General features: G+C 35.3%; 2 protein-coding genes across 5 annotated transcripts; one reads left to right on the forward strand and one right to left on the reverse strand.

Annotated features, from left to right (window-relative positions):
• LOC18605820 (general transcription factor 3C polypeptide 5) lies at window positions 1,469-7,959 on the forward strand. Of its 4 annotated transcripts, none has more exons than XM_018118329.1 (15): window positions 1,469-1,796; window positions 1,971-2,274; window positions 2,384-2,476; window positions 2,558-2,648; window positions 3,295-3,361; window positions 4,048-4,090; window positions 4,504-4,675; window positions 4,774-4,872; window positions 4,980-5,048; window positions 5,337-5,475; window positions 5,580-5,625; window positions 5,746-5,937; window positions 6,405-6,514; window positions 6,670-6,709; window positions 7,485-7,959. In XM_018118329.1, exons 1-15 carry the CDS (start codon window positions 1,662-1,664, stop codon window positions 7,667-7,669), a joined length of 1,785 nt encoding a protein of 594 aa, XP_017973818.1. In that variant the 5' UTR covers window positions 1,469-1,661; the 3' UTR covers window positions 7,670-7,959. The 4 variants fall into 4 exon arrangements, with proteins under 4 accessions (XP_017973818.1, XP_017973819.1, XP_007039139.2 ...); XM_018118330.1 differs by having other exon boundaries at window positions 1,470-1,796; window positions 6,414-6,514; XM_007039077.2 differs by lacking the exon at window positions 5,580-5,625 and having other exon boundaries at window positions 1,470-1,796; window positions 5,736-5,937.
• On the reverse strand, window positions 9,194-12,200 carry LOC18605821 (outer envelope pore protein 37, chloroplastic). Its single transcript, XM_007039080.2, has 6 exons — window positions 11,563-12,200; window positions 10,906-10,995; window positions 10,340-10,510; window positions 9,971-10,065; window positions 9,616-9,736; window positions 9,194-9,470 (listed from the first exon to the last, which is right to left on the reverse strand). Exons 1-6 carry the CDS (start codon window positions 11,974-11,976, stop codon window positions 9,336-9,338), a joined length of 1,026 nt encoding a protein of 341 aa, XP_007039142.2. The 5' UTR covers window positions 11,977-12,200; the 3' UTR covers window positions 9,194-9,335.

Here is a 12,278-nt window from a genome sequence, read left to right on the forward strand (position 1 = left end):
CCTTTAAATATTTATTTATTTGTCCCCCTTCAAGTCTCAGTCTCGGACCAGTGTTTCCTTCGTCGTTTAAAATCGAGACTGATGACCAAGTCAATGATGTTACGCTATTCCGTAATCTGCCGCGATACGGTCAAAGACAGTATTCAGTATAAGAGCTACAGGATGTTGCCACGTCATGTTATACGGAAAATAATTCCATCTGAACGGACGCTTGGCGCAGTAAGAAACGGGGCGGTATAGTGGACCAATGCGGGGGTTTGAACTCGCAGTCGAAAAGACGTTAAGGTGGAAATGGCGCCAACGCAACGGTAAATTTCATTATAGGCCTAATTTTCTTACTTAGTTCCTACTAATCAAACCAGTATCCATCATTATGAAATATCAATTATTACGTTAATTTTATCTTATCAAAAGTATCCCGTCAATAACCTTATATGAGTGGCATTTTGTCTGTCTATTGTTTTCTCTAGTGACAACTTTAATTATACTTCTCACATGTACCTTCCTTCAATTTATAGTATAATTGTAAATTGATTTCCGTGATTGACAATAAAAAGAGCAAATATTTAGGAATAAATAAAGCTAAAAGAATAATTACTAATTATGTTTTTGTATGCAAAACACATAACGGATGCAACAGTAGAAATACAATTTAAAATACAATCAAGATGGATTTTTTTTTTATTTGGCTAAACTTGTCTCGCCTATAACTACAAGCTTGACTTATTTGTTATTTTAACATGGCATATAAAAAATATAATTAGTATAAGCCTAATTTTTTAAAATCATTAATTAAATCAATAACAATATTTAAAATATTTTCCGTAACATAATAATTTGAGAATAAAGAATATAAACATAAATATATATTCTTTTATGAATTCATGGTGGCCTCCCTGTACAATTGATAAAGAGAAAAAGAAATGTTAAAAAATTATCATCATAATTGTAATAACAATATCCTTGATCATTTTTATTAGGAAAAAATTCAAGAGATTAATAAGATAATTATGGGAAAAATCTCGTATAAATAGTGAGATTTTTATTTTTAATGGATCCCATATGCATAGGGCAAATTTATCTATAGTAGTATTAGAATGCATGTAGTCATTAAATGAGTCATATTAAGTTTAAGTTTGATTGCTTCCAGTCAATTAAATATAGACTATTTAACTTAGGCATTTGATTTTTTGAGTCAATTGTAATAAAATTTAATTCAGTCTTGGTTGATTGTATTCATTGTGTGCCAAATGTTATTGTCAATGACCTTAACGTCCCAAAGAATAGACAGGATATATACTAAATTATTTTTTTAATAGCGGATATATACTAAAATTATGATTAGAATATAGTATTCCAAATGTAATATATAATATATATAATAGTATTAACTTTCTAATTTGCTATAAAGAAGCCAAAAGCGTCTTCGATTTCATAAATTTCATCTTTTATTAGTTCAAAAGAAAAAAAAATTAACTCCAATATAAAAAAAATCAATTTATATCCTTACCACCGACCTTGATTAGATTTAAACAATAAACTCAAAAATTTTTGGAGATGACGTAATTTTCTGGTAGTGTTATTGATTCACTCTTCCGATTTAAGGGAAAAAGAAAAAAAAAAAAGAAAAAACCCTAAAACCCCATTTAGCAAGAGGTGCAATGGGAGTGATAAAAGAGGGCAGAGTCTCCGGCACGTTGCCGAACGACGAGTCGTTTGCCGTGCACTTCCCGGGTTATCCTAAAACGACGGCTCGCGCCATCGAGACTCTTGGAGGAACCGAGGGGATCCTCAGGGTAATTTTATATAGTGTATATTATTTACCGTATTCAAAATTTCAATAACTTTTGGGCCCTGAAAAAAATACGCTTATAATTTTCATGCTTTTTTCCCCCCTTTGTGCAAGCTTTGGAGTGTTCATTTATAAGGCTTTTGTCTCTGCGAATTCAAAATTTTTTTCCTTCTTACAGGCTCGTAGTTCACAGTCAAACAAATTGGAGCTCCATTTCCGGCCAGAAGATCCCTATTCGCGTCCTGCATTTGGGGAGCTTCGTCCCTGCAACAATTTGCTGCTTAAAATATCTAAGAAGAAGTCCGCTGATGGCCAAAGTGCCGAAGCTTCCAGTAAAGTACGAGAGTGTTCGACATCAGGAGCAACTGATTCCGAAAATCCGAAACAGCCATCTCAAGCTGAAGTGCAGATATCGGAACAAGAACAAACGAACCTTTGTGCTGATATTGTTTCTCGTGTTTCAGAGGCTTATCACTTTGATGGTTAGAATTTTCATTTTATTTTTGTAAGAACAAACTAAGGCATATTATTGTTTTAGAAATGAAGCTTAGGTGATTTGCGCTTGTCTTGACTTTTGCTTTTTTGGCGAAGGAATGGCTGATTATCAGCATGTTCTCGCCGTTCATGCGGATGCTGCCAGGAAGAGAAAGAGAAACTGGGCGGAAGCAGAGGAGCCACCCTTTGGTGAGGTCTTTATAGTTATCACTTCAACATGAAATCAGAATTAACTTAGCTCTGTTTGGCTAATTTTTTATTGTTCTACAGAAAAAGGTGGGTTCATGGATGTTGATCAGGAGGATGTGATGATGATATTGCCCCCGCTCTTTTCACCCAAGGATATGCCGGAGAATATAGTGTAAGAAATCTTAGAATATAGTGTAAGAAATCTTTGGCATTTTTATTTGCTCATATCATGGGTGTGTTCTTTTTATTATTATTTTCTGATTTGATAAAGGGGAGATTCTTAACTTAAGTCCATAGTCTTAATTCTTGAAAGGCTTAAGTGTAAGACAAGGTGTTTTTACCATTAACAAGGTGAAGGACATTGCTCAATGTATTGATTTATAAGCTTTATGAATTTTTATTTTTCTAAAAAGATTAAAATGAACAATTAATCATATTTCTAATAAATAGATGTACTTATTGCTAGAAGATAAAGCTTTTAAACAATTTAGAACTTCATTGTGCAAATGATTGTATGAAAGTAATATTTGTTAGCAGTATATAATGTATCAATCCCAATGATGGTTGTTATTGAGAAATTAAAGGTGAAATTGGTTGTACTTCTTTTAAGACCTCTAAGAAGAAAGAGAGGCAGTGAAATTGGTTGTACTTCTTTTAAGGCCTCTAAGAAGAAAGAGAGGCATACTTTTAGCTATGGAGCAAATCTTATCTTTGAAAAATGTGTTTGATTTTGAGCTTTCTGGTTCTAGGTTACTTGGAAATTTTTACTTTAAAAACTTTGTTCTTTGAATTAATTTTTTAAGTTCTTACTATTTCAGGTTAAGACCATCAACCATCTTAAGTTCAAAAAAGAAACAAGAGGGAGTTGCACAAAATACTGCTGAGGTAATGACTTAAAGGTTTGCTCCCTCTGTCAGTTTTTCTGCAATTTACTGAACAAAATAAACATGCAAATGCCTGCTGACCTTCACTGCACATAAATGCAAATGCACATACTCAACCATGTACACTGCATATGTTTTGTGTCTGTGTAATAATTTATCTATATATATATAATGAATCCACATGTCAGTACATTTGTAGTACTATTCTGCTGGTATGAAAATGCTAAGTGGAAAGTGCAGCTTATCTTTGGCTGTGTCATTTTCATAGGCAGAAAGGTCTCACTGGGCTGTTTGAACAAGAATATATAAAATTCTTCACTTGTTTTTTTTTTTCCTTCATTTTTCCAGTTATACCAAAGCTTCTCACTTATACATGCATATACCCAGTCAAAAGCTTACGAGAGTTCCCCTTTCTTATTTGATGATAATGTTGAGCTAGAATTTGGTTGTTACTTCACTGAATATGGAACAAATGAAGCTTTGCTGATTTAAGTTTGTGGTAGACATCAATTCTTTTTTCTTTCTTTTCTATAATACTACTTGTTGAGCTTATTAATACTCATATTTTCTTAAAGAAACATGACTGCATACTTGGCAGCAGTAAATATCTTCCTCTCTTTTCAACACATCTTATCTCAGTCAGGATGAGAGATGTTTGAACTGACAATTTGATTTCCTTTCATGCAGGTTGATCTAGAGCCAGGCCTTGCAATTGATTTCAACATTAAAGATATCCTCCTGATCACATTTTACTTTTCTGCTGCATATAATATATTTTTCCAATAAGTAGAACTCAATATACTTCTAGCTCATATTGGTTTTATATTCAATTGGATTAACCCTTATTATATTTTTTGTTGAAGAAAATATTTTCTGATTATTTAGTAAGAGAACTTTTATTCTCTATTGATGCCCTTTTGTAATGGTTTCATGGATAATATTTTGGCAAATATTGATGGAAATGGATTAAATAGAAAGTGCAGCCTGTTTTTTGAAAATTTGATGAGATTTTGGATCAATTTTCTGGCACTAATAAGATTAATTTCCCCGTATTATAAATTTTTTTTAAAAAAAAGAATGTGTCTAACTTGGATGCTGTACAAATTTTATTCTCCATCTTTCTGTTGGACTTAGCATTCTCACAGATTCCTAAGAAAGTGAATTGGGAGGAACTTATAACTCGAGGCTCAGAGCAGTGGGAGTGGCAGATGATTGTATCTAAACTCTTTGATGAACAACCTATATGGCCCAAGGAATCTGTGACTGAGCGCTTGCTTGATAAAGGTCTAAAATTTAGCCATTTGATGCTTAAAAGGTCTTGCCTGAAAACTTGCCCTCCTATTTATTAACGGATTCATTCTTGGGACAGTTGAATTTTCTTCATATGAATCTTATCTTTCTCTGTCCTTTTAGGCTTCTACTTGGGGTCGCTTACTACTTTTCAAATGGACCATTTCTGAGGTTCTGGATCAAAAAGGGATATGATCCTCGCAAAGATCCTGATTCTCGCATGTAAGAGTTCTTCTGGCAATGATCTCCTTCTTTAAACATATGACATGCTTTAATGGCTTCCATTAAGTCATTTGTCGGATGCTTACTTCTGCATTTTGTTTTACCAGATATCAGAGAACTGAATTTCGTGTACCTGAACCATTGAGGAGCTATTCTGATGCTAACACAGCTAAAAAGTAAGTTGATACTGATGTATTTACCTTTTCCTTTAGACATGTTAGCATTTGAGAGTTCAGGTTTTATGGACTCCTGCTGCTGCTAGGTCTAGAATATAAGAGAATTTTATGGCCATCATTTATAACAAATTATACTGTAATAGAATGAAGGTGTATGCTCATCGAATTGAATACTTAACACTGACATGAATCACATGACATTCCATTGCATCCAAAATGCTTGTGCTGAGTTTTAACAGTTGGCATTAGTGTGAAGATGATTTCTTCTAATAATTTTTTATTACACAGATTGAAGCATAAGTGGGAAGATTTATGTTCGTTTCGAGTATTTCCTTACAAATGCCAGTCATTTTTACAACTATTTGAACTTGATGATGATTACATTCAACAAGAGATAAGAAAGCCTCCAAAGCTAGCAACATGCGACGTGAGTCTATTATCTTGAGTGTTGGGCACACATGTGTTGGTTAATTTATCTCTGATCACGTCCTCTGGATTTTTTCTTCTCTTTTTCTTTTATCTTTTCCATAGGGGGGATGTCTGTGGGGTGTGGTTATCGGAGTCGTAGGTGATTTAGGTTTGTTTTTTGGGGTGATGTCCTCACACATTTCTTGCATACAAGTCCATAAATGCTTAATTTTGCAATTTTAGACAAAATATGTTTAGGTTTATTCAGATACTTTGCAGTCTAAAACAGGATGGTTCTCAGAGTGTGTGCTTGATTGCCTGAGACTTCGTGTAGCAGTGAGGTTCTTGTCAGTATATCCCAAAGATGGTGCAGAAAGCATACGGAAATCTTACTCTGATGAATTTGAGAAGTTAAAGAGGTCATGCATTTACAAGGATGTCTTCAACTCTCATCAACAGGAGATCCGGCGAACTAATAGAGGTTCAAATAAGTAGCCTTTTTTTTTTTTAAGTTTATCTATTTCTCATCTCTTGTTAGTCTTTTATTTTTATTTTGTGGTTAATTTAACCGCCCCACTTTTCATATTGCAGTCACCAATATTGCAGATAATCTAACATACTTAATCTATGAAAATGATTTAAAATTGTTGTTATTGAATGTGATTTGCATATATTTGTGTAACTCTATTTTGATATATGCTTCTATTTTCTTGAATCTATTTATATGCCATATACCTCCTTTCTTGCTGCAAATTTTTGTTTTCCATGTTATTTAGTTTCTCCCTGGCCCACAATACTTACTACTTACACATTTCATTTTCCTTTTTCTTATTGAATTTTTGTGACCGTTCAACCAAAACTAGATTGTGATACTTCATATATCTGATTGGTTTTACTAGCTGCTTTAGACCAATCATCCAAGTTTCAATATGCTAACTTAATATCTAGAGCTTATAGGTGATGAAGATAAAGAGAGGCCCAAAAGTTCTGATAACGAGGAAGATGAAATTGACGCTGATGATGATGAGGAATTGGATGTGTATGAGACGCTTAATCTGGTAAATCATATATTTGTTCTTTGTTATAGTTTTTACATTCTTGTCTACACTCAGCAAATCATGATATTTGTTAATTTATGCTTTTCTCCTTTTTTCTTATTCTTTCCAGAAGCAAAAACTAAAAAGGAACTTTTTTGATTTTTTTTCATCTGTAGGGTGGTGAGGATGATGAAATCCCTCTGCAACCAGATACATGTATCCTTGAATCATGCCAGTTTGTGCTTTTGTTCAAAGCCTGTGTCTTTGAAATAAAGTGGTGGTTTGACCTTCAGCCCGCTTTCAAACATGAGTATGAAAAGCTGCAAAGGACATTTTCTCTATTAAATTGATATAAGTTGGCCTTGACTGTGGGTTTAAAGCTTTGCAATCACTTTTTCATATTATGCAATTTAATGCAGGCTGCAAGGCAGCATAAAAAACATTCTAGATTACCGAAATTGGTGATAAGCCCAAGACAAGAAACTTTTGACTTAAAATCAGTGCTTCTTTTTACCTATAGTGAGCTACCATTAGGCCATCGCCTTTTGCCACAAGTGTAAGCGGGCTTTGATATAAGTTTATAATATAAATTTGGCTTGTTATGTTGTCTAAGATTGAAAAAGTGATTGCAAATCTTTTAAGCTGAACTTCTATGACTACGCAGACTAATTCAGACCTCTTGTAGAAGTGCTGGTAATTCATTCAACATATTCAAAGTTTTTAGTATATACAACTTTTTAATCATAAGAGGTTACTCTTCATTTGTAAAAAAGTGTTTGTGACTTTTTAAAGTATTTTAGGCCATCTTTTCAACCTTAGACAAAGTATCTCAGCTTATCAATGCACGCATGGATGCACAAACGCAGACAAGCATGCAAGCACATGCATACAGACACATGTAGATATGATCATTTATATACCTGTGTAGTTTTTGGATTTGTCCGTATCTGGATGTTCTTTGTCTGCTTGAGATTTCCTATATATTGCTTAGATTTAGATATGGAAAACAACTCAAGGACATATTTGCAAGAGCTTTTTGGCAGCTTCCCATCTGTTGTTGGTGGTGATGCAATACAAGCTGCAGACATTAGTGATGGAGAATATCAAATATATGAGCAATTTAGTGATAATAACTACTCCGATGATGATGATGATGACGACGACAATGACAGCTGACATTCCTAACCCAGAGGTTTCCTGGTAGTTTTCCCTCCATTGTGCTTCGTTTTACTCATTCTCCAGGCTTCAGTCACAGCACAAGATCATCATAAATATGATTAAACTAGCTTATAATTTCAAATTATGCAAGACTTCTACTGGAATGTTTGTTAATTTATTGGTTGGAGAAAATAGCTAGTGTTGTTGGATCATCATGTGAAGGCAGATGCTGGTTCAACTGCAAGATTTCTAATATTTCTCTCCTAATTTCCTAATAATTTGCAATTTGCATCTTATCAATGACTGCATACTCCATTGCAGGATGCTCTGACAGTCACTATAATTTCATAGAGCCATCGTTTTATTCTCCTTGCCCTTCCTACATTTTTATCCTTAACACTAAATTTTTTTCCAAACAACTCAAACTAATTACAGAAAAAATTTTAGGTAGTTATGAGACTTCAAAATAGGAGAACCTAACCAATTGGAGCATTACACTTTAGAATTTCTCCTTTCATGCTTTCTCTTTATTTACTGCCTTCTCGAATGAATCGGACATTTACATTGTTTTGCAGCTTATTGGTCGTTGCTTTTTCTTGGGTAATGTGTATATGTTTACAGATTCTTGAAGCTAAAACATGTGATAAGGTGCTGAAGCTGCATTGCAGCTAGTCTTGCAAGCTAATAGAGAAGGGTGACTATATATCTTCATGTTCTTCTGCTCTTAAATTATGAATTATCAGTTAAACTTTTGCAAGGTTGAATGCACAGTTGTATATCCCATTATGTCTGTTGATCTCACACACGATGTACCTTTTGATTTTGAGCAAACACAAGGCAATTTTGGGATACTCGAACTTCATACCAATTTTGGGATAAACAAAGTTTCTGGTTTCCAGATTTTCTTTTGGCTGAGCTGGTTTGGTGACTAATAAAGAAACATTAGGGCTTGAAATTTCTACCCTAATTTCACCCCGATAAGTCAACATAATTCAATCTGGTTTCCGGATTTTATTCCATCGTCTTTGTAGTGCATTAAGATTCATTTTGACCAGCATATGTACTCGCAGCCTGCCATCATGCAAGGCAAGACAAATGACTTGGAACGCCACCGAACTTCACAGGATAGCTTTTATTGTTGCAACGTGCAGACTAATGCTAGTGGGTTGGAAAAGCACGTAATCTTGGAACTATTAATGCATTTACTGTAACTGCAAATCAGCTTCATGATTTGTTAAAACCAATTAAGCAGCTTTCATATAGGCGCAATTGGAAAGTGATCTGTTGGGAAAGCAGCTAAGTTGTGTTGCTGGTTTGTTGCCGTTGCTATTTCACAAAGCGGAAATTCAGCGTAGATTAATTGATGGAAACCAGCTTTGCTCCTGTTTAGCATACGACATGCGGTTGTACCTAAGACTGAGCAAAATCTCCAGATCTCTTTGTAATCACACTTTTTAAAACTTCCAATTTCATCTCACTTCATGGTTACTCCATAGCCGGGATTAAGGTCCGCAGAGGTGCATCAACCCATTCATAGCCAGAGAAGGAAACCATTTTAAGAGTAACTTTATCAACCAACTGATGTCATTATATAGCAATAAGCATCATTACAAGGTGTCCTAAAACTATGCCATTATAAAGAGAGAATGTATGAGAAAGGGGGAAAGGCTGTCCCACAGATGGCCTACAATATATCCCACCTCTTTTTAACACGGAACATTAACACTGATGACTTAATGTCATCCTGGGGTACCTGGAGCATAAACTGGACTTTCATCTTCATTGGGGCTGTCTTTGCCTTGCCGTTTTCATCTCCAACCTGAAATGGTGATATTAAGAAATTTCCAAGTCATGCAAAAGCTCTTCATTAAGGGAATCTCAAGCATACAATGTGGCCTTGCCTTTTATGACAACAAAGTTCAGGATATAGAAAGCAACAAAGTTAAGCAAATAGAAGAACTTACCCATAGAGAAGCCCAGCCGAGACGAACCTCTGAATCATAGCCAGCTTTGAATTTGAAGTCTTTGTCATATGTGTGCTTGTACACAGCACTCCAATAGTCTGAATCAAGATTGTACCAGTAGCTGCAGATAAATACAAAAACTGGCTCAGAAAACACTTCAATAAAAATAGACATTGCATGAAAAAGAACTCTCTAACTTTCAGGCATTCCTAAGATTCTCTTAGAAGTCTATTTTCCCATAAATATGTCCCCACATATATCTGATGCAAAAACAAAATAACACTGCATCCATAGCCAATAAGCACAAACAATTCCAAGACAGATTCCAAAATTGACAGAGAGAGGGAGTTCTAACCTCAATTTATCAGATGGACTGAAACGTCGCTTGAATGCATATGATAAAGCATTTGATGGCAGTGAAATGCTAGGAATAAATGACATTGCCCCATCCTGCAATTTGGATAACCATCAGAACCATCTACTAAAAACAAAGCACTCAAAAAGATAGAAAATTTGGACATCCATAATGTTTCCGACCCAACATTTCCTGTGAAGGAGGTTATCAGTCACCTAGGTCAAACATTGAACAAATAGCCATCTAAGTTTTTAAACAAGAAATATACCAGTGCATCACCCATAGAAGCTAGCCCAGCCTAGGCCATCAATCAATAGGTAGATAAACAAGCACACAAGCAGAAAGTTATAACACTGAAAGAAAAACCACCTTATATGAGTATCTTAGTTTCAGCTCCTCATCCTTGTAATGAGCAGCACAGACCCCATTCAAAATTGGACCTTTAAGAATTCCATTTATTGACAACGTTTTCGGCACTTCCTCCTCTTCTCTCTCCTCTAATGTGACTTCACCCATAGGGAATCTAATTGTTGCTTTGGGCTGCAGTAACAGGAAAGTAACAGAGGTAAGTAGAGGGAGAAAAGCTATGACCATGTTTAAATATATAAAAGTGAAAAAGAAGCACAGTGGAGTTGATAATGCATAGAATAAAAATGAAAGAGCACTACAATTGATCAGGTGTTTGTGTGATGCAAAAGGAGGCATAGTTTTGGTTGATTAATGCATAGAGACAATAACAAATATTTTTCAAACTTAATGTTATGATAAATACCTAGCAGAACTAATATAAATAAATAGGAAAAATAGGAAAAACAGCTTAAAGTGCTGCCAAACTACCAAGTATCATCTGAGAACAGTTAGTTTCCCAAATTTCCTAACCTTAATATCAATTGATTGATATTGAGTAGCACGATACTAGTATAAATAGTACTCACCAAACCAACATATGGAACAGGAGATGATACTTCAACAGCATAGCTGGGATCAGCAAGATTTGCAACCATTGCCACCTCACCTTGTTGTGCCTAAGAAAAATATATGAGATATTAAGCAGACAGCATATATGGCTTGAAGTAATATTCATTTCAGCACTCAAACAACTATTATCATAGTGTTGGCTTCAGAAGCAATAATTATTTTCTGATTCCCAAAAGCATATATCTCATATTAAGAAAAGAAGAAAGGTTTTTAAGATAAAAATCCAAATGCAAAAAGAATGTTCAAAGGGGTCTTCAAGTAACAAGACCAACTTGACCATTTATACGAGAGCAGAGTCCTGTAAAACCCCATCATCAATTTATGAACATTTGCACCTCAAATGTTCAAAAACCATCACCAACCAAATCCCAAACCTCTAAATTCTCTTTTGTAGCCTAAGAAGAGAAATTACAATTGAACTCTGAAAATCTGCATCTTAATAACTATCACCAAACCAAGCAATCTCACAAATTACTCATTCACAGCAATAAAGGGTAAATAAGTAGGGTCACATAATACTCTGAAGCTTTCAATTTTATATACTTTTCAGTAACAGAAGCAACTGAAGCACTACCACTAAGCAGAACACAGGTCTCTAAAGGAAAACGGCAAACCTTGACATCATGGGCAGCATTGAAATGCAACATAGGACCGACATCGAAGGAGCTCTTGATGAGGGCATTTTGTTCTTCAGGATCGTAGTGGATAGATAAGTACTTTGAAGTTAACGCCAATTGGGGGTCCGAGATCTCGCGTTTGCTGTTGTTGACGAACGAGAGTTTAAGCTTGGCAAGGTTGTCAAACAGCTTACACGATACCTTGTGGAAGAATATGCGGCTGTCACTGTCAAACTCTGAAGTCACCCTGAGGGAAGGTCTTTTTGAGAGTAAAGAGAATAAATGACTGTGCTTGGTGGGTGTTGAAGATGGTGGCGACGGCTCTAGCGGCGGCGGTGGAGGCGGCGAGGGTGGTAGCGGCGAGAGTGGCGGGATTAGGTAATTGGGGTTCTGAGCAGATGGTTCCAGCATTGCTACTTTTGGTTTGGTTGGTGAATAGTGCAGGCGATGTCTTGTCTCAAAGGCTTAAAACTCTGGTCTTTGGTTATTCCTCAAGCCATGCTTTTGCTTTGTTTGAAAGAGAGAGAGCCCTCCTTGGGATTGTTGTGGGGCCAGCGTTTGTAGGCGGAAATTTTATTGCAAAAAATATTTGGGAAATTTCTGAATTGTGATTCCCAATTTTTTTTGAAACAGAATGGCTCTTCCCTAACTCCTCAGGAGTTGACTTGAAAATTGAAATTTAAAACTATACAGTTGCTTGTAGGACTGGCAGT

Source organism: Theobroma cacao, chromosome 3 (genome assembly GCF_000208745.1).
Source record: "Theobroma cacao cultivar B97-61/B2 chromosome 3, Criollo_cocoa_genome_V2, whole genome shotgun sequence".
In the NCBI taxonomy this organism is placed as follows: domain Eukaryota; kingdom Viridiplantae; phylum Streptophyta; class Magnoliopsida; order Malvales; family Malvaceae; genus Theobroma; species Theobroma cacao.